At 49.1% G+C, this 22,203-nt stretch overlaps 2 protein-coding genes across 6 annotated transcripts in view; one reads left to right on the forward strand and one right to left on the reverse strand.

Moving 5' to 3' along the window:
• Positions 1–21,575, forward strand: part of LOC137482712 (gamma-aminobutyric acid receptor subunit gamma-4) — a 36,494-nt gene extending 14,919 nt beyond the window's left edge. Inside the window, exons 4-9 of the mRNA XM_068205241.1 lie at positions 8,998–9,218; positions 9,626–9,708; positions 11,308–11,445; positions 12,896–13,048; positions 15,734–15,936; positions 17,010–21,575. Of these exons, the coding sequence (XP_068061342.1) occupies positions 8,998–9,218; positions 9,626–9,708; positions 11,308–11,445; positions 12,896–13,048; positions 15,734–15,936; positions 17,010–17,303 (1,092 nt within the window). The 3' untranslated portion in view covers positions 17,304–21,575. The remainder of the gene's footprint in view (positions 1–8,997; positions 9,219–9,625; positions 9,709–11,307; positions 11,446–12,895; positions 13,049–15,733; positions 15,937–17,009) is intronic.
• Positions 1–22,203, reverse strand: part of LOC137482717 (mitochondrial fission factor homolog B-like) — a 214,641-nt gene that overhangs the window by 103,644 nt on the left and 88,794 nt on the right. The window lies entirely within an intron of this gene.

Genomic DNA, 22,203 nt, shown 5'->3' on the forward strand with positions numbered 1-22,203 from the left:
ATCAATATGTTTCGAGGACCTCTTCATGCCTCGGTGCCGAAAGCAGAATATTCGATTATTGCATGCCATCTCCATGCACAGGAAGGGTTTAATTGCCCGTGGTACAATTTGGAAGTGAGGAGCCAGAATGAGCCTTCCTGGGGCTTTGCTTCTCCTCACATCTTTTCAAATTGCCTTGGTGTCTCTGTGGCTCCAGCTTGGTGAGATACGGTCAGTGAGTGGGCAGGTGGACACTGCAGCCACTTCACACCAGTGCTGCTGACTGCCCCACCAACTCCCAGTTCCCAGCTTTCCAAAGCCCCAGAGGGATCCTGCTGCCTGCTTGGGGCACGGTGGGTGGGGGAATAAAGGGGCACTGTGGCTGGAGACCCTGGCATAAGCCTTGTGTGTCCATCTCCATGTCCAGAGAGCTTCGTCGTGACGATTTGTGTGTTTGCTCCCTGACCTGCAGTTGGCCAGGAATGGCTCCAACCATCTGATCAGCTTTGCTCAACAGGGGAATTGCAGGTGGTGGTAAAGGCTCCCCCCAGACAGATGCCTGTGGGAGGTGTGAACCAAAACACTTGGGAATGTGGGCGGGGGAACACCTTGTCTCCATGTGGCTGGGGAACAGGGGAGGTCAGAGTGGGGATTCTCCAAATGTTGGAAGCTTTGTTTCTGACAGTTCCCCTCAATCAGCTTCTCTCTCCCTCCAAATTTGCCACCTGTGATGCCTCCCACACCAGACTGTGGCCTTTAGTCTGTCCTTCTCCTCCACAGTCACCCAAAGCCACCTTAGTAGTGTTGTGAAGGCAAGGAGAGGAAGCAGAGCAGCAGGGTAGAGGAGTGGGAAAAGCCTCAGGGAGTTAGGCTGGTTGTTGCTACAGCCATAGGAGTGAAGATGATACCTGGGTGATCTTAATTTGGTTCTTGAAAAGAAAACTGAAGGCAGAGAGACCTGTAACATTCAAGATAAAGCATTTCCTTCCATGACCTGGCATGTCCAGGGACTGCAGCCTTAGTCTCTCATGTGACTCTGTACCTCGTGAGAAGGCACAATGGACCTGGTTCCTCTCTCTGGATCAGCAAGAGGAGGGATGAAAATACCTTGGTATTTTGGTATTGCTGCTTTCACAAAAAGGCAAAGCCAAGTCCATGTGCTGGAATTTGGTAAGGAGCAGTTAAAGATGTGCTGTCCAGCTCCTGGGAACTTTGGACTAAGACAAAGATCCCAAATTGTTTGGTTTCTTTCTGTGTATGATTCTGGGATATACAAAATCTGCCAGAGTATTTCTTACACTGCTGTATAGAAAAATGAGCCTTGACTTTTCACCACTTCCCAAAGATGTTCTAAAGTCATTGAGGGGAGCTGGGGAAGATCAAGTGGTTGAGTCTCAAAGGAGGCATCTACAGCAGGCAGAGACTGTACAAAACAGTTGGGAGCTGGAAAAAAAAAAGGCTGGGAATACTGATCCCTCGTTTCTGAGGAGAGTGCTTTGCACCCACCAGGTGCCATGGGAAGTGAGCAGCCCTCAGGAGCAGAGCTCAGCAGCCGGGGGTGGTGACCTGACTCCCACATGGCCTCCTCACTTGGCCTGAAGTGTGGATGTCTGCCAGGAGAGGGGAATCAGCTGGCCTGGTAACCCTGCTGCAATGCACTCCAGCTGCTTTGCCCTCCCAGTACCCAGCAGGGGAGGCAGAGAGAAATTGTTCTTTTTTTGTAACCTGATTTGTTTCTCCCAACTGCTTTCCACAGCCTGGTGCTCCCTTGAAATCTCATTAGGGCTGGGCTGTGATTGTGTGGTGGCTTGAAAAGAAGAGCTGCAAAAGGAAAAACAAAATGAGGCATAGAGAAGGACTATCAAGGAACTGGCAGGGCAGGAAGAGAGAGGTGGTAAGCACAGCAAGGGGGCATGAGAGACAACATGAAACAGATTTCCTTGAAAGAGCTGGTGAAGCAGAGTACACTGTTCCCATCTCCTTCTTCACCTGGGCCCAGGAGAAAACAGGGTCAGGAATGAGGATCTCTGCAGAGGGAACAAACTGCTCCCCTTTTGTGAAACTTTTCCAGATGTTTTGAATGTCCTTTTTTTCACCTTGAGGGTGAGAATTAGACAGGGATTTATACAGGTGTTTTTTCTCCTGGCCAGTGCAGGCATTTCCATAGCATGGGTGGCATCCCAGGGACTTGGATGCACTGTGCTTTCTCAGACCCAGTTCTGGGCTCTGCTGGATCCTCCACCCTCTCCAGTTCTGCCAGCAGGGGTGGTTTGAAGAGCTCAGTGCTTGTTGAAGTGAGTGCTTCTCCCGGAGCAGGGCTGCAGCAGCTGCTCCCCCAGTCCTGGGCAGTGCTGGACTGCCCATCCCAGTGCTTCATTTTAGTCACAGTGGGTGGCACGGGAATGGGAAATGCAATTAAAGAAATCCCAGCTTCTCATCTGAATCTTGTCAAGCTGTTCTGGGGGAGCAGTCCCGGGGAGTTAATCATATGCAGTCAGATGGTTTATCTTTCAGCCTTTCTCAAGGAAATTTCCTTTTGTCTCCTCAAACACCCCATGAGCCAGAAGGACAGATGAACAAGAGCACCTGCCCAAAGTGCAAAATATTCTCCTCCAATTATCCTATGTGCTTCCATCCTCACCTCTTCTCTTTCCCCACCTGCTTTCTTCGTCTGCACAAAGTTCCTTTAACATTGTAGGAAGCAGTTAAGCAATTAGCAGTGAGGTGTGACATGAAGACAAGACTTTGGACAAACCTGGCTTTGCTCTGCCCAGGTATTTTCCAGAGACTGTGGAAACTGGGCTGTATCTTTATTTGCATTAGAAGGTGCTTCCAAGTGACTTTCCACCCAGAGCAGGTCCTCTCCTGAGAGTGGAGGAAGAAACATCAACCTAAAAGGAGGTGGCTCCTTCCTTGAGGTGCTTTGCATAATATTTCAGTGAAGTGTTCAGTACCTCTCCCTTTAATCAATTCTGCCCCATCTGTATAGAGCATCCCATGTCCACATCTCTGCCTTTTCAGTAATAACCTCATCAGGGACAGCGCAGACAGACTTGTGCTTCTGCAAAGCAGAGTCTGGCTGATGTCATGTCTCGCCTCAAGGACTTTCCTCAGTCCTCTGGGTAATGGCTTTTAACAGATGCTAAAACACACACGTGTAGGTCTTGTGCCCTGTGCCAGCCCGTATTCCCATGGAAAGAGGATAACATCACTGCAGGGCAGGAAGGATGGCACAAGGGAACATCTCTGAAGAAAGATTCTGGGGTGGTTGGCTGTCAGGAGTGTAAAACCTGCCTTTTAGATGTCTCCACCTGCACACCCATGGCAGCAGGAAGGAGCAGAGGTGGGGGGGAACAGGCAGATGGGGCTCCCAGAAGGCAGCACAGTTTTGAAAGCCCTGTCCAGTTCCCATCTGCCAGCTCCAGGGGTGAGCAAGCCATGACTGGGGGAGTTTGCAATCGACAGAGCAGCATTTATAGCATGACTTGTTTGACAGCTCCTGGCACGAGCACAGGACATGGAGCTGGTTTTTAATAGCACGTTTGTATTATAAAAAGAACTCTGTTTCAACTGAGATTCCCTGGACAGAGGCGAAAGACATTCAGGCAAGGACAGCACTGCCGGTGTTGCTGCAGAAGTGAAACAGATGGGAAGTTCAGTGTGTCACCTTGAAAACACAGATCATCACAGCTCTGCTCCTGCTGTCCTTGAGAGCTCCCCTAGTCACTCCAGCATCAAGTCCAGAAATCTCTCTGGGGTCTGATTTCGAGGGAAGAGGACCTTGGAAGAGGAATTAAACTTATATTTGCATTCTTTTCATCTTTGTGTTGGAGAGACAGATCTTGCCCAGAGCAGGGCCATGGAGGTGGCCACGTGTGAGGTGTCCCACACTAGTAATGGCAGAACTGGGAGAAGCCTGGCACTGCCCAGCCAGTCCCTGGAGAGGTCGGTGTCAGGCACAGCACATGCTGTTGGTACCTGTCCCCTCTGCTGGCTGCCCTCTGAGTGCTTGCACATGTCATGCCCAGCAGCACCTTCCTGCCCACCGGCTGTGGGGACAAGAAGTGATGCATTCAGATGTCAAGATTATTCTAAAATACAGTTATCTTATTTAGGTTATTTATTTAGTCCTGAAGGCATCTCCAGACTTTTTACTATTGTTGAATGTGTTCCCTGGGATGTGGAGACATATGTGTGGTGCAACCCAGGATTTGTCTGAGATGTTTGCAGGCTGGGAGGAAGTGTGGGGTGTCCTGGAGAGGAAAATTCTCATCTGGGCAGGGCTGTGGGGGTGTGGACATGGTGAGCACACAGTGTCCTACCAGCCTTTGAAAAAAACCGCCCCATTTCTGGGTCTCCTCCAGGACAGAACTTCTGAGAATTTCCTGAATTGCAGCATCCCTAAGAGTTTGCCTGTGACATTTGCTTTGCTTGGCTGCGTGACTGACAGCAGGGACACACCACATTCACGTCAGAGCACCTGAAATGCTGTCCCTGCTTCCCAGGAAAGCTGCTTTATTGGACTGCAGCGAGGGATTTGCTTGGAGGTGAAGAGGGAAGGGAGCTCTATGAGTAAAAATAAATACCAGAACAATGAAAGCTAGAAAGTGACTGTCTAGGATATTAATCTCTCAGCTCCACTGTTATTTAGGATTTTTCACAGAGTATTCTGAGTTGGGAAAGACTAAACTATCTCTGCAGCAGAGGAAAACTGAGGAAGGTGTTTCCAGGTCTCTGAGCCCTCTGTTTTTCTTGTTTTCTTTTTGCTGTTGAATACAAGTGAAGTTTTAAAAACCACGTTTAAATACTTCATTTTATCCTAATTTAGGAGGCCATCTACGACATGTTCATCTCATGGCTTTGCTCCTCTCTTTGGCATTTGGCAGAAAGCTGAGCTCAACACAGAAAAAGAAGTTCATAAATGGAACAGAGGAACCACAGGGTCTCAGCCCCTCTGAACCCCACTAATCGCACTCTTGAGAGGGGTCAGCTGAACTGAACACACAAACTTGATAAAAGCCATTTGAAAAGGATGCTTTGGCAGAGCCAAGCTGTGTTTATTTGGTGTGTAAGGTAACCTGAAAACACACACTGTTCACTTCACATCTTGCCATGCAAACCCTGTGAGTTTAAGCTGTTGTTCTGAAACTCAGTAGCCCTAAATTACATTTGCTCGGAACCCAGGGTGGAACTTGGTCCAGAGCAGAGTTCCTGAAGCCAAATGTGACTAGAAATATGGGCTGATTTCCCATCTGTGAGGGCAGAGCAGCAGAGATAACCCAAGGAGCAGGCCTCAGGGTAGCACACGAGGCCAGCTCCCAGCTCTCCTGTGCTGGGGACAGGCTGATTTCTGAACAAGTCACTTTTCTTTCAGATTGAAAATGTTTGGGGTTTTCTTAGAAATGACTTTTCACACAGCAAGGTCATAGCTTTTGAAAACTGAAAAGGTTTGAGAATGCAATAAAATCTTTTTGTTGTTATTTTTTTTTCTTCCAATATGAGATACCCCTATCAGCTCCACATCCTTTTATTTCCTTTCATTAAAATGTTCTTTTACTGAACACCATTCTTTCCATTAAATGTTTTCAGGTTATGCCATTCTCTGGAACTGTGCTTCCACCAGCGTCTGTGCTGCCCACATGAGGAAAGCCAGGGTGGATCAGGGATGTGCTGCAGTGCCAGGTGGTGACAGTGCCCAAGGGCCAGCAGGGACATGCTGAAAGGCTGGGCTGGAGCACACTCAGCCAGCAGAGGCAGCCCTGCAGGGCATCCCTTAGCACGGGATAGACTCACGTGACAGCATTTAGGGTGGGCAGCCCTCTGGGTTTGCCTCACGGGGAGCTTGATTTATTATTTCATGACTGAAATTTGACGTAATATTGCATGTGTGCCAACATGTGTGTGCTACCCCACGTGTGATCCAAACGGTGTGGCCAAACTGTTAAAGCAATTCCTCCTTCCTTCGTTAGCTCCTTCTGTTAAAAACACTAAAAATGCCTGTGCCTTCACAGAGACGTTAACAACCTCCATGTGCTGCACAGCAGATGGTACAGTAATGGTGGAGGCGTATTTTACAATAACCCTTTTCCACATGGGGAAATCGAGGCATTGAGAAGCCTCTTTCTGATGGCTGAGTGTCAGGGGCAGGGAAAAGCTGCAGGGGAGCAGGAGATCAAGGAACAGTGCCCTGAGTTTTAGGGGCTGAGCTCATCCTGCCGAACTCCAGCTACTCAGCTTTGATCGGTGGACTCTCCCAAGGTCAGGAAGAGTAAGAGGCATTTCCAGGACACAACTTGGACTGCTTCATATTGAGATCCCCCTCCAGAAGTCCCTACCCCCCACTCCAAAGGCTGTGGGAAACTCATGGTCAAACACCTCCTGTTTTAACCACCTCGGCAGATGCCTACAGCTAAGTGGGATCTCGGTAATGCCCAGAGAGGGGTCTGATCAGTGCAGAACCCCAGCCATGCAAGGTTCCTCAGCATCACTGGGGATTCCTGATGGGAATGGGCGCTGAATTCTTCAGGAGCTGTTGTGGTTTAACCCCAGTGGGCAGCTCAGCCACACAGCTGCTCACTCACTTGGCAGCATGGGGGAGGAAGTTGGAAGGGTGAAAGTCCTCCCAAAGGCCAGAGCACTTTTGTATAAATCTTGCCTCACATAATTCTGAAAGAAAATACATTTGTAAATGCCAGAATTTCCCAATGGGCTCCCTACAGAGAGGCAAGGGAGCCAGCTCAGCTCCTAAGTTCTGCCTCGTGAGTAGCTGTGCTAATAATAGCCACTGAAATGAGATCAAACCACAGGACAGTGACAATAACAGCTCAGATTTTTTAGAAGAGCTGAATGACTTGTGCACCACACCTTTTGCAAAGGCTGGCTATGAATGGCTCAAGAGGAGCTCTTTAATGCTGATCCCTCCTGAAAATCTGGGCTTGACAACAAATGCTAAGCCCCTGGGATAGCTGACCCTCCACTCTTCCAGAGTGTTAGCATTGACTATCCCAGACTTGAGGGCTGAACTTTAAGGCAGGACACAGCTGAGCAACCACCCAGAAGTGAGAGGTCACCAGCGACTCCAGTTGGGAGTTAAACACTGATGGTAACATCAAACAGTAATTTATCACTAAAGTTTTTGTTGCTTTCTCCTACACTAGAGATATTACTTAGGAGGAGCTATGTAAACTCACATGAACTCAAACGGGGTGTGCAGTGATGGGGGAGAATATGTCAAATATTGTGCTATTTTGGCCCCAACGCTGCACCAGTACTACTTTTGTTTCACATTTTTACATGTCTCCATCACCACTTACCCTATGTCCAAGCAGTGCCTGGTGTGATCCAGCACATTCAGGTGCTGGGATGGGCTCTCCCAGCCCCCTGGGTCTGGGCAGTGGCCATGCCTGTGCACTTGGCCGTGAGGGCTGCTGCTGTCCTCACCTCTGTGTCTGCTCGTGTCTGGTTTGAATGAACTGTGGAGGCAAAGCCACCCCTCTGACCGTGCTGCACCTGTCCCCGTTCTCCCCTCTTAGACATCCTTTAGGACCCTGTCCCTGTCACCTTTGCTCATCCCCGTGTCCAACCAGGGTGAAGCATCAGCCTGGAGAGTGACTCGGCTGCCTGATGGCAAAAGCTCTTCCCTCACCATCTCATTCCTGTGCAAGGGACGTGTTGGGGACCCATCACTCCTCTCTGTTGGCTGCCAGGGGAGCGAGGGTGAGGAAGATGAAGTGGGGCCCGTGCTGTGGCCTGCCCTGCCCGCCCCCCGCAGGACACGCTGTCCGAGGGAGTGCTGCAGCTATTTTAGCAGCACGGCTGGAGGAGCCGGCTCTGAACCAGCAGCGAGGGCAGCGTGGGGAGGATGTGCTGCAGTCATAAAAATTCCAAGATAAATCAATAGAGGGAGGAGGAGAGTGAGAGGGAGGGATGGCAAAGTCAGACTTTCTTCATCTCTGCACACAAAAGAGAGGGAGACAATGGGGGTCATGCAGGTTCAACAGGAGTGAAAGGGACCAAAACGTCACGTCAGGAGCTACCAGGAGCAGGTGACTGACTGTAGCGTGCACTGGTGGAGCTGGATCTGGGGTCTGGTTCAGACAGCTGCTGAGTGCCAGACTTGTTTCTGCATGGCATTAATTAGCACCTTCTCAGGCAGGCTGAAAAAGAGTTTAAGGAGCAAATTGAGTTGCAGCAGTGAGCAGCAGAGTGGTGGGCTAATGGTGTGGGCTACTGCCAGTCCAATCCAGGCAGGAGCTGCCTCTCAGAACTGCCAGTTATCCATGAGATAGGACACACTCTCTTACCAAAACTGGAGGTCCTTATTATAGTGGAAAATCTCTTTTCTGTCAGTGGAAGACTCAGGATGTTTAACTGGTTGTACCCAGAGCTGGGACCATGCAGCCCCAGCTTTCTTTTCTGATCTCCAGCAAGGAGTATCCACCCAAGGACCCAGAGTGCTCTGAGTTTTCATATGAACCCTTTGCAGTGTAAGTCCTGTAGCAAGGGATTTATGCACAGCACTACTATTGCTCTCTGTACAAATTGGGTGTGTGGAACAGGACTGGGCTGTACCCCAATAAATAACAGAAGGAGCTGTCTGCCTGCCTTCTCTGCTAAGCTGGTGAGCAGCTTTCCCTGCCTGTGATTGAAAGGTGGAGCTGAATTTGAGGCTGGATTCAGCCAACGTCCACACTACCCCTTCACGCCTGTGCTTAAAAGGAGTATTGAGTTGTCTGCCAAGAGGAAGCCCAAGGTCTTGTTTGTATGGTCCTGGTTTTCCAGGCAAGGGCCAGACTCAGCCCAGCAGCAAACACAGAGTCTTTGGCTCTTCCTAAGTGTGCCATGGATGTCCTGGCCGTGAGCTAATGGTGAGCCTGGAAAGGTGTCAGAGGCCAACAACACCTGCTCCCAGACTGAGAAAATAAATGTTCTGGCTGTGCCTGCCTGCAGACCAGAGGAGCAGGCTCTGCTTGGCCTGAATCCCTCTCAGAATATCCCATTCTTCCTCATCCTTCCCAGGAATACACCATTGACATCTTCTTTGCTCAGACGTGGTACGACCGGCGCCTGCGGTTCAACAGCACCCTGAAGGCGCTGACACTGAACACCAACATGGTGAGCCGCATCTGGATCCCCGACACCTTCTTCAGGAACTCCAAACGGGCTGATTCCCACTGGATAACCACTCCTAATCAGCTCCTCCGCATCTGGAACGACGGAAAAGTGCTCTACACTCTCAGGTATGTCCAGGAGGCTCTGCTGAGGGGAGGGAACAAAGAGATGCTCAAGTGGTTCCCTAAACTACAATCCTTCAAAGTGTTGTCTTGGTCAGTCCAGGTGTTTTATTCTGTTAATAAACATTGGTTTATTTATTTTATGGGCTCTTTGTTCCTTTAACTTCTCACTTTCATAAACAGATCTGAAAAGTTGACTAAACAGAAGGGCTTTTTGAAGGTGAAAGTTACATGGTTTTCCTCTCCTTGAAAATATCCAAACATATATTTTCGGTTTGGAATGTTCCTGCAAACAGACTGATTTCAGCAAATTAGTTCTCAAGGAAGTGAGAATGCCTCTGTCACATTTAGGTGTTGGAATCAAACCATCTTCACCAGCTCAAAATCTCTTTCTCTCTCTCCCCCTGTCTCAGGCTGACAATCGAGGCTGAATGTCTGCTCCAGCTGCAGAATTTCCCAATGGACACTCACTCCTGCCCTTTGGTTTTTTCCAGTTGTGAGTATACATATTTCAAAGATAGCTTTAGAAGGCGAGCAGAGAAACCTTAGTGCAGTGATACTTTTCTGGGGAAACCACCCTCCCTTTTAGCTACATTTTTTCATCTAATTTCTATGGCACCCTTCCTCAGCCATTACCCTTCATGACCTGAAGAATCTCCCACTCCTGGGCTAGCAGAGGTCGTCAGGGACAGATTCACAACATCTCTGAATTTCTCCTTAATTTGGGTGGATGGTTGGAGGAGATTATTTCACTGACCTTCTGGTCACTCCAGACAGAATATGGATAAATTCTGGTGGACAAATGGCACCTGTTACGCCTTGCATCTTCCCCCTTCTCCCACTCTCTGAGTGAGGTCTGGAAACGTTCTGCTCCAAAGGAGGGTTACTCAGACCTCCCCTCTCAGTCACTACTCATGCAGACTCTTCAGCAGAGAGGGCTTCTGATGTTATCACATCTCTGGTAATTTTGCAGGCAGCCTTTCTGCACCAAGAGATCCCTGTCCTCATGCGTGGGTGGGAAATCTGATTTAATCATCTGAGCTTGGGTTCTCCTGCTTCCCCTGCCACTGAAGAGATGCAGCTCAGAGCTCTGAGGTGCTTCAGAAGGAGGCAGCATGCTGAGGAGATCTCATCCCTTCATCCCCCACCACCCCTCATCTTTGCTAATTAGTGGTGCATGCCGTACATGCTTGATAATTAGAAACACACTGTTAGTTAGCTGCCAAGCTCTTACTCCATCCTCCTCCAAGGGACTTTCTCCTAGGCCCCTGCTTCACAGCAGGCTTGTTTCTTTATCAAGAAAGCCAGAGGCAGGAGAAGCTGTGCTGCAGCCTGCAGAGCCAGGTTTTCTTCTCCATGGAAAGTGCACCCCATCTTTTCCATAGATCAGCTCCCAGGGCAAGAGGTACAGGGAGCACACAGAGCAGCCAGAGCTATGCTGGCAGCTTTTGATTCCCAGTGTACTCATGGCTGGGATGGCACTCATGAGGTGCTGGCTGCCCCAGAGAGCTAAAACCCTTAAAGATTTCAGGCTGGTGGAATCACAGAATCAAAGAAGAGTCAGGGCTGGAAGGGGCCTTTGGAGAACTTCTAGAACAGTCCCACTGGCAGGCAGCATCACCTACAGCAGGTTACACAGGAATGCAGCCAGATGGGGCTTTGAATCCAGAGTTTTGACTCCAGAATCATGGGAGGGAGACTCCACAACCTCCCTGGGCACAGTGTTCCATTGCCCTGCCACCCTCAAACAAGTTCTTCCTCAAGCCAGCAGAGTCCTCTTGGACCAACCCACATCTCATTCCCAGCAGTGCAGTCCTTAGAAAGGTTCTGTTTCTGGCAGTGCTTTCTTTCTGGCAGTGCCTTCCCCATCCCCAGGATCTGAAGCAGCCCACAAGGGGAGATGCAGTCCCCACTCCCATTCCATGTGGGAATGCCTCAGGGAATCTAAACCAAGGCACCAGAAACACCTGCCTGAAGGGTTGGTGTTTGCAGAACAGCTCTGGTGAGGTGCCTGTGCTTTTGCAGTCAGCGTGGTGCCCGAGGTGGGGGTGCATGGCATACTGTTCCACTGATGTCCGTGGATGGATTTTCCCAGATGGATACCCTCGGGAGGAGATTGTCTATCGCTGGAGACGCTACTCCATCGAGGTCTCTGACCAGCGCACCTGGAGGCTCTACCAGTTCGACTTCACGGGGCTGAGGAACACCTCGGAAGTCCTCAGGACCGGGGCAGGTGAGGCAAGGGGAGGCAGCCCACGGGAGCACCACTGTGCGGGAGACCTGCTGGGAGGCAAAGCAGTGGGGAAGGAAAGTTACAACAGCACCGTCAGAGACAAAAGCTAAAAATGAAGGGATGGACCTTGGCTAGAGGCTGCAGAAATGATAGGGATGAAGGGTGAGAGGAAGATGGAGCAAGGAGAGACCAGAACCACTGACATCTGTGAACTGTGGGGTGACAATGCTGATGTGAATGAAGCTATCCCTAATCGAAGGGTCAGGAGGGAGAGGGAACTTAAATCCCCTCTTGTTGCAGTGTGTGCATGCTGTGTAATCCCTGGGTGATGCTTATGATGGGAGTGGGGGCTGGAGAAATCAGAACTTGCAGGTCTCGATCTTTCCTCCTGTAAACTCATGTCAGGCTGATGAACACCTGAACTGTGCTTTAAGAGACAGGGACAAGGCTGCATGTGTGAAGAAACTAAATAATGGAAGCCTTTCAGCTCCTCCTCCTCCTCATAATAGCTCACATCCCCTTTCCTTCCCACAGACAACTGAGGAAAGCCTCTGGATTCCTGAAGGTGGGGTGAGCTCATACTTTTAAGCCCTCTGAAACGGCAAAGAGCTGCTTCTCCCACTCTGCAGGAAGCTGCCGCTCTCAACAGTGGCAGCCAGGGTAGAAAGGCAGCACAAACTGGGACAAGAAGTGAAAGTGTCTTGAATGCACCAGTGGCCCTCTGATGTTTGTAATTCTCTTTTTTTGGTAATTGCTTGCAAGTTCCATCTTAACCCCAGAGCTGTCAGGTGGCTTTCTTCCAATACTCACTGTGAGCCTCTGAAAAAAGAAAGAACCACCACTGTAAGTTGCCAAATGAGCAATTAGGATGTACAGCACCACATGCCTTTTTCCAGAGGCAGAACCAGACTCTCAGTGGAAGTGATTGAAGGACACCTCCTTTGTCACAGCTCAGGTAGTTCGTTAGCAAGCCAGGCCATGCAGCCTGTTACAGCCAAAGAGCTTCTATAGAAAAGAAACCCTTGCAGCAATCAGCTGAAGATAAATGATGTCTGCAGTTCCTTCCCTGAAGCTTTTCCAAACTCTGTGCTTTTCAGTGTCCTTAGCCAAGCCAGTATGAATGCAGCCTGGTAGCCATATGGACAGCCAGGCAAACAGCCAGTGGGCAACCACAAAGTCAGCCCTTAAATTAGTCACAAAGACATCAAGCAGGACAGCTACAGAGCCAGCCATGTAGCCACAGAATCCACTAGTAAGAAAACCAGTGAGTCACCAAACCTACTCAGCCAGCTATGTGAAGTTAACAATCTGGGCAGCTACAAAACCAGATGGACAGGCACTGAAAGCAATGAAAAAGCCTCGCCAGAAATTCCAGATTCTGAAATTTTGCTGATTTTTCTGCTTTAGGAAGCCTCGGGTTGTGATGTCAATGTCTGTTGCTTTTTCCTAGGGGAGTACATGGTGATGACAGTTTCTTTTGACCTAAGCAGACGTATGGGTTACTTTGCCATTCAGACCTACATCCCCTGCATCCTGACTGTTGTTCTTTCCTGGGTTTCCTTCTGGATCAAGAGAGACTCTACGCCAGCCAGGACATCTCTGGGTAAGAGACAGGATGATGCATGTCTGATGCTTGTCAAACTCTGCCAGGCAAGCAGACTGGCAGTGTTGGACTACAAAATCTCCTGAAGCACTTTGCCATTTTCTGGCATTTTTGAGCTTACCAGAGAGTATTCCACTCCTTCAGCTTCCTGTGTGTGTAACACTCCACAGCTCAACCAAATCTCCAGCTGTGCTGGCTTGGGCTGCTGGATTACCTCAGGAGAGCACCTCACTCTCATGGCTTCATCTGAAACCCAAGCACAGCCTTTTCCAAACTGACAATGGGATGTTCTCATGCACCAAAAGGGAGAGAGAAGGGCGGAGCTGTGACATTGCAGTGCTGCCCAAAGGGCTCCTGTCACATGCACATTTTCCATGTTTCCTCACAACTTTTCAAGGCTTCTGGGTAGGGCTGCTGGCAGGAAGGTTGTAGGGTTAATGGGCAAAGTTGCTTGGCTGCATCCACAGAGCCCCAGGCTCTGGCAGAAGCTAGAAGTTCTGTAGGTACAACCTTTTTCTGTCAGTCACCCCACAGGATCCAGAGAGTGATAACAGCTCTGCCTATTGTTTAGATTTTCTCAGCAAACTGCAGTGGCTCCTTGAGGCAGGAGAAACACTTCTGTTGATTGAATGCTGCTCTGATGGGTGCTGGGGACATCTTTGCAGTCTTTAGTACTTTTTGGCTGTATCTGCATTCTGCAGCAAGCTGTGATTCCCAGCGCTGTCCTTCCTATCAGCCCCGCTGACTTTGCCTTTAATTGGAGGTAGCATTCCCAGCCCTGCCTGCAGGTCTCTGTGGGGATGGAGAGGAGAGGAGAGGCCATCAGCTATTCAGAGCCCATCCATGATGGCCCATCCCTCTCAAAATTAATTAGTTTGGTGCTCATGGAGGGAGGAGGAGGAGGAAGGTGTCATTTCCAATGAAGGTGAGGGTGTGCCACAGTCTGTGGCTGGTAAAGGAATAAACAGCAAGAGGAAAATGTGCACAGCTCTAGTGACTGTCTCAAAAAACAAAGGCAAGTTTCCCTAGAGAGGGGTCCCTCTCTATGGGAAGGGACGACAGCCCATGAAGAATAATGTATTCTCTCCACAGCCCGTGTTGTACTTAATACAAATGATCCCCAGCACATTTCGAGCCTGCCAGCCTACATTAGGGAGATATAAACTGCCAGTTCCACTGGCACTTCAAAAACATGGGAAGTCACATCACATCTGCTAATGCAAGTATGGTGGGAAAACATGAAAATCTTTTGCCATGCTTACCCCCAGAGCCACTGAGGTGACCTCAGGAAACGGTGGCAGGTGGATGTAGGTGGATGCTAGAGAAGGAGAAACTGGTGGACTTCTGCTTCTTCCCCATATCCTGAAAATCACTGGATGAGACCACAGTACCAAGTCCTGTAGCTGATCCTTTGTTGGCTCCTGACACTTCATCTCTGGAAGCAGAAACATGAGCATTTCTGCTCCTGCAAAAACAATTCCAAGCTCCACTCATGTCAAAAGAAATTCCTTATCACCTCCTATGCACTTGCCCTCTGCTTCAAGGAATGCTAGATTGTGAACAGTTGTCTCTGAAGAGTAGCCAGGAGCAGATTGAAAATTTATGGAATTGGACCAAGGAAATAAAGGGAACCTTGGGATTGGTATCTACTACAGGACAGCCTGATGACCAGGGAGCAGAACAGCACTGGCAGGTTCTTCAGGACATTTTCCAAAGAGCACAAGGGCTCTCAATACCCAGGTGTAAGAAATCAGGAAAGGAAGAGACCAGCATGGATGTGTCTAGAGCTTTTGGTCAGACTAAAGGGTGAAAAGGAAATACACAGGCAGTGGAAGCAGGGCCAGATATCCTGGAAGAAGTACAGGGACACTGCCCAGTTGTGTAGTGATGGGGTCAGGGATGCAGAGGATACTAACACGGGCTTCTCCAGGTTTGTCAGCCAGAAAAGGAAGGTCAAAGCAAGTTGAATACAACTGGCAAACTAGTAAAAATGGATGAGAAGGAGGCTGAGGTACTTTTTTGCCGCAGTCTTCACTGGCAGCCTCTCTCCCCACATTCCACAGTGGGTAGACTGCAGGACAGGGACTGGAGCAGCAAAGTCCTTCTCACTGCAAGAGAAAACCAGCTTTGAGACCACCTGAAGAACCTGAATAAGTCTATGGGAGCTGACAAGATACATCCCAGTGCATGGCTGATGTGGTTTCCAAGCCACTCTTCCATGACACTTGAAAAATCATGCTAGTAACCAGAAAAGGGGAAACACTGCACCCATTTTTTCAAAGGGTAGAAAGGAGGACCCCAGGAACTACAGACCTGTCAGCCTTCCCTCTGTGCCTGGGAAGATTGTGGAACAGATCCTTCTAGAAGCTGTGCTGAGGCACGTGGAGGACAGGAGGTGAGGGCAAGCCCTGCCTGACCAACCCAGCCTCATATAGAGGCTGAATTTCCCGCTCGTTTACCAGTTCACATTGATGATCTGTGTGATGACACACTTTCGAACATCATTCTTTCTTTTTCACAGAGCATTGTCAAAGGGTTCCTCAAGACCAGAGTCTGACTGAGCAGAGCCAAAATGGGGCCAGACAATCAGAGCAGAGGGGAAATGGGGGTGTTCTGAGGCGTGGATGTGTGTAGAAGACAGATGCACTCCTTGTCGGTACTTAAGCCAGCTGTCTTCTCTCTTAGGTATCACGACTGTGCTCACCATGACCACGCTGAGCACCATCTCCCGCAAGCACCTCCCCCGTGTTTCCTACATCACAGCCATGGACCTCTTTGTCTCTGTGTGCTTCATCTTCGTCTTCGCCGCTCTCATGGAGTACGCCACGCTCAACTACCTGGTGGGAAACAAGAAACCACTGGAGCACAGCCACAGGAAAGCCAGGCTGGTGGGTCAGAGGGGCCAGCAGAGGTGGATGCTGTTACAATCCCAAGCAATTTAAAAATATCCTTCCTGAGCCTGCATTGGAAACTACTGATGTGGCTTTAGGGCCTGACCCATACTGAGTTCACCCAGTCTTCAGACCACTCTGTGTGCTGGGTCTGAGAGGTGAGACACAACCAGAAAAAGCAGCTGAGGCTCCCTTAAAACAAAGAAGCCCCTGTGAGAGCCAGGTACCCTGTGCTCTCTTCAGAATTGCTGGGGAGCTTATCAGAACAGTTTAGAATGACTCACATGACTGAATGTAAATGCCACTTTAAGGCACCTGTATCAGTTTGATCTCTGGATTACAGAGGTATCTTAGGTCACAGAGATGCAGAAACCGACTTTTCTTTGTGGTCTTCCATCAGAAGACCTCCTGAGTGTGAGGATAGTGAGCCCATGGCAGTCTTCATTCTCTTCATCCTTATCCTCTGTCATGAGATCTGCCCTAGCTCATGGCACGTGAGCTGACACATGAACTGAAAGAGGCCTCTGACCTGGGGCAGAACTGAAACAGAATAGACATATCTCTTCTGGGCCAGGCTCATTTTCCTGGGCCCCCTCATATCCCAGGGTGGACAGAGCTCTTCTATGAGGCTCATGACAAGCCACACACAGCCTTTCCCCAGCTTTTCTCCAGTAACAGGCAGCAACCAGCAGACACATCTGGGCTGTGTGCTGTGTCTTCAGAGACAGCTGAGCTCAGAGAAATGAGGGAAGAGGCCAGAACAGATCGAACAGGTCGTGTTTCTGCACTATTATTGGCACAGATGGGCAATCAGTGCAATCAGACTTTGCTGAGTAGGGCTGTGCCCTGGGGTGCCAGGGAGAACACTCACAGTCATGCAGGGAGCTGCCAGTTCCCCAAACGTGGTGATTCACAACCAGGTGCAGAGATTGGGGATGATCAGTCATCCCCCTCCACTGAACTGCACCCATGATGATCTGATCTATTGCCAGCTGGGTGGGGGCTGGTGTCCAGAACATGTTTCATTGCCTTTTCCTCCCCTTTAACCTGCCTGCCTCTCCCCCTCACAGCCACCTGCCGGTGCACAGGTGATGCCAACCTTCACCACCATCAACATCAACCACATCATGCACTGGCCCCCGGAGATAGAGGAGGATGAGGATGACGAGCCCGGCTCCCCGTGCCTGGAGGGAAAGGAGTGTGAGAGGTTCTTCTGCTGCATCGAGGACTGTCAGACGGGAATGTGGCGGGAGGGGAGGGTGCGCATCCACATATCCCGCCTGGACTCCTACTCCCGCGTCTTCTTCCCCACCGCCTTCCTGCTCTTCAACATCGTCTACTGGATTGCCTATCTCTATCTCTAGCCCCTCTTCGTCCTCAGCTGGAATGGACAGGGTACCAGCAAGAGGGGCTTCTCGAGGAGCATAGAGAACAGCATCTCTCCTGTTGTAGTCAGCTGTCAGTCTGAACAACCCGACCTGGTGATTCCCTCTTCCTGCTCTCTCATCTCTTCTGAGAAGACCAAACAGCTTTTTTTTTAGCCTTCTAACATATCTTTTTAGAGAATCTACCCTTCCCCAGACACCCCTCTCTCCAGCACCACCAGCATTGTACTCCTTGTAAGATTACCCAAAAACATCCTATTCCCATCTCAAGCATTAGGGATTTTGTCAAAAAAAACCTTAATGCATTTCATTTTTCCATCCAATCCTGCTCCGAAATTTCAAGGGAATTGATGGCAAATGGAGTTTTCTGCACAGTTATTAAGACTGCAAAGAAAATAAAATACATCTTACAACTTCTGCACCACTTCCACCAGAACAGACTGTGGGCTGCTAGAAGCTCGGAAAGGTCAGAAGGAAATAGTGTGGAAAAGGACAGCAGTGCAGCTTTCCCACAGGGCTTGGCTGAAACGTTTTGGGCCTGCCCAGACATCTGATGGTGGCACTGACGAGGATGGAGTTGCTGCAAGCCTCCCCCAGCTCCCCGCAGAGTATCTATGAAGCATTCCTCACGGATCACTCCAGGACACCCACCCACTGAGGCACTGCTGATTCCCATCCGACGGTGATGAAAAGCACTTCACAAGCTAGAAGGGCCCACCTGCCTTACTGGAGCAGACTCTTCAGGGCCCACGGTGACATTTCTGCTGTGTGACCAGGACTCGGAGCAGGCTTTGCAGTTGGGCATAGCCAAAAGAGGGGGGAAGACCTTGTGAGAAGGGCCAGAAGAAGCCTCCTGAGCCTGTTGTGAGGTAGATCTCTCTGGCCTGTCTCACATGGGCTGTGAATCACAGAGGGACAGTGCTGTCCCACGCAGTGACACTCACTGATGCCATCAGGTCTGTGTTGGGTGGTCGGTGCCAACCTGAGGAAGGGGTACAGGAAAGGGAACACACAGCTTCCAGTGCATTCCTGCAGCTCAGATGTGTTCCCTTCTTTATTTTTCTCATAATTGCATAAAACAAGAGTTTTCACTCCCCTCCCGGTTGCCATCATCACTTGGCCTGTTTCCTCATAAAATCAGGACATGGAGTGAGTTGTCCTTGATGGATTTTAAGAAGGACAAATGTAGTGAGATGGTCCCATCTTAAAGAGATGGAGAAATGCATAACACAGTTTCAGCTGGGGAGAAACTGCCTAATAAAGAAGAGGAAACTCAGGCCCAAGGTCCATAATGTGTCAACTGGCTGCCTCCCCCTTTACACCAGCTGCTGATGTTGCCCACAGCATGATTGTGAAAAGCAGTGGGCCGTTAATAGTTACTTACTGTGTAAATTAGAAACAAAAAAGATCTTTTCTTTTAAAACAGCATGTTTTAGAAAAAAAATAGGACTTAAAAGGCTTGTCAGGAGAAGAAAGCCGGCATGGCTGCAGAGGAAAAGTTGGCTTACAGGACAGCTAACAGAGGCAGGAGGTTTCACATATTCTTGGAGAGCAATTTGGTCTGGTTTAAAGACGGATTTTGACACTGTTAAATCTGATCTGAATAATGAAGTGTCATGTTTAATTCATTCACAAGTGCAGCCTTACCTGGGTTCCAGATGAACAGCTAGAGCATCTTATTAAGTATACAATAGTACAACACTCAGCTAAGTATAAGCTAATGGGGTCAGACCAGCAGAGCTCTGAAAGGGGAAATTGTGCCTGTCTAACCTGTTACAGTTCTTTTAAAATACCAAGGAAGAGATAAAGGTTACTCAGAAGCATAATTTGCTTAGCTACTCCGACAGCTTTTGAAAGGGAGGAAAGAAATTGTGGCGGGCGGTTCTAACTGAGGAAATTGATTTAGCAAAAGAATTATTAAGGAGGTTCTAATTAGAGGAAATTAACTGAGGAGAGGGGGGAAAAAAGAATTGTTAAGGAGGCTCTAATTAGAGGAAATTAATGTTTTAGAGAGAAAGACACAGAGAGGGAGAAGTCTAAGAAAAGAATCAAAACAACTTGCAGACAAGGGAAGCTGCTGGGTGACAGTGCCGACTCCCAGCCAAGCTGGCTGATGTTCTGCTCCCAGTAGCAAAGCGTTATTAGATGTAGCAACAGAAAAACCTCCAATGACTCAGCCCTACACCGACAGGGAGCTGGATTAAACAGGGTCCTGTGATCTCTTTGGGGAGCCAAAAGGAAAGAGCATCCTAGATGAAAACTGGCTCTCACGACAGACTCTGAGTGAAGCACGGCCTCACATTTGGGAAAGCAGCTGTCGGGGCTGTGTGGGAGGGCACGCCCCGGTGGCAAACCAGGGTCTGTGCCAGATACCTCCTCAACAGGATGGTGGCTTGAAAGGTGTGCAGGCAGTGGAGGCTGCACTGAGCACAGGGAGCAAAATGTGGAAAGGGAGGGTGGAAGGGAAAAATTAACAGCCCTGTGCAGTGGAGCCCGAACTGCTACAATTTGCTGTACCTTCAAAGCTCTTGGTGAACACATATGATTATCATGGGCACTGGAGAACAGACTTCAGCCCCGAGAGCAGCAACTTGTTGAAATTAGACCTTTTACAAAATCAGCCAGGAGAGAAACAGGGTGTACAAAAACCTAAGAGGACAAAGTAGACTTGAAAGACTGTAAGATTTCGCCAAAAAAAAAGATAAAGCGAACACACACCTAGGTAATTTAACCAATGATGGAGGATTTGACAGAGGAAAATAGTCTAGCGTGGGCTGGAGCACAAGGAAGCTGATTACTAAGGCTGGGGAAGGAGGAGGGAGGGGGCTTTTTGGCTTAGGGAAGTCTGTGCCCATCATCCATAGCACAATAAATAAAGGCATGCACATATTCAGTCATGTTTTTAATTTTCTATAGTATCAAAAAAAAAAAAAAAAAAAAAAAAAAAAAGAAAGCTAAGAAAAGCCAAAAAGGAAAATCTGCCATTCTTGTGGAATTACTTTACAAGGCTCCAGTTTACTTGTAAAATGGTTTTCCAGCTATCAGGAGGGAGCTCAGAGCACAGATACATCCAGCAGTCATGAGCTGCCCTGCTCAGCATGGCCCTGGGAGTCGAGCCCCTCTGTGCCCTCCTAGGCTGGCATTAGACACAGACCAAACCCATGGGGCTGAGCTGTGCTGCTCTGGGCAGGGAGGACAGAGGCACCAGGGCTGCTGCAAAGCACTCAGTGGCTGTGCTGCCTCCTCCTCTCATGGGGGTTTCAACATTCTCCCCTTCCCAGGGATTTGAAGGAGGAGTTTTATGCTGTCAGCCTCACCAGCCAGGTGGGCACTGGGCTTCCCTCCCCTCCTGCCTCCCCTTCCCAGGGAGCAGCAAGTCCCATTCCCAGCCCTGCACATCCCCCTGCTGTGGTGAAGACAAACACACCCCAGGGAGCAGGACCAGGGCAGTGACCTGTCCCTCTGTGCTGGGCACTGGGAGGCCACACCTCAGCTCCTGGGGTCAGGTTTGGAAGGGTCTGGAGCACAAGCCTGATGAGGGGAAGCTGAGGGAGCTGGGAAAGGGGCTCAGCCTGGAGAAAGGGAGGCTCAGGGGAGACCTTATTGCTCTCTACAACTCCCTGACAGGGGGGTGTGATGAGAGGTGGGTTGGTCTCTTCTCCCAGATAACAAGAAACAGGATAAGAGAAAACATACTCTAGTTGTGCCAGGGCAGGTTTAGGTTGGATATTGGGGAAAATTTCTTCATTGCAAGGGTGGTCAGGCTGTGGAACAGACTGCCCAGGGAAGTGGTGGAGTCACAATCCCTGGGGGTGTTTAAAAGATGTGGAGATGTGGCACCTGGGGAGATGGTTTAATGGAGTTCTTGGCAGTGTTAGATTTACATTTGGACACAATGATCATAAAAGGTCTTTTCCAACCTAAATGATTCTGTGATTCTATCACTCCACTAGCCTCGTATCTAATGATGGGGACTGGAAATTATGATCTCAGCATTCATATCTTGTGGCCTTTGTTTGGAATATAAAAGGAAATCAGGAAAAAGGTTGATTTTTCATTTCTCTGCCTCCAATTCCTATTCTTCCCCTCCAAATTACGCCGCACAAGGAACCATTTTTAGCCTGTATGCTCTTCAGGACAGGGATTTTGTTACTGTGTGTTTGTACAGGGGCTGGCACTCTGGGGCTTGGTCCTTAACTGAGATTTCTGGATGCTTCTTATTATACATAATAAACAACATTATACACTGCCCATCCTTACCACTGTCTATCTACACCTTGTAAGAAGGGTAAAAATTGTCCCCTGCCCCTCTCCTGATGGGGTTGCTGGTGTTGGTGAATTTATTTATTTCCAGAGAAAACTACCTTGTTGGAAAGTAGGGAAAAATGTCACTGATATTTTTGATGGGTGGTTGGTATTTTTGGGTTTGCTGGTTTTCTTTAAGAAATGCATAAGTTGCTTCAAGTCAGCGCTGCTCAGGAGCAGTCTCAGCCATTTCAAGTCATTATTAAATGAAATTTAAAAAGCAGAAGGCCTTGCTTGTTCCCCTCAGTCTGCTGCCTTTGTAAATAAAATAACTGATCTTTCCCCCAGTGTCTTGGGGTGGAGGGGGTTTGGCATTAATATTTGGTGGAGTTTCTTTCAGCCTTTCTATATTTCCATTCATGCTGGTGACTTTTGGAGTTATCATAACCCAAAGGAGTTATGATAGCTCTGGAGAAGGCCTTGCTCAAGAGACACCCTCTTGTCCCTGGGCCCACACAGCCACATCTGTGGCACTTTAACCTTTTAATCATTTTATCCCCCTTTCTTCCCCACTTTTGAGTGCCAGTGGAGGTGTTGTTATTTACCACTGAGGCACAGGGAGGGAAGGTGCTGC

This window comes from Anomalospiza imberbis, chromosome 14 (genome assembly GCF_031753505.1).
Source record: "Anomalospiza imberbis isolate Cuckoo-Finch-1a 21T00152 chromosome 14, ASM3175350v1, whole genome shotgun sequence".
NCBI classification, from domain to species: Eukaryota; Metazoa; Chordata; class Aves; order Passeriformes; family Viduidae; genus Anomalospiza; species Anomalospiza imberbis.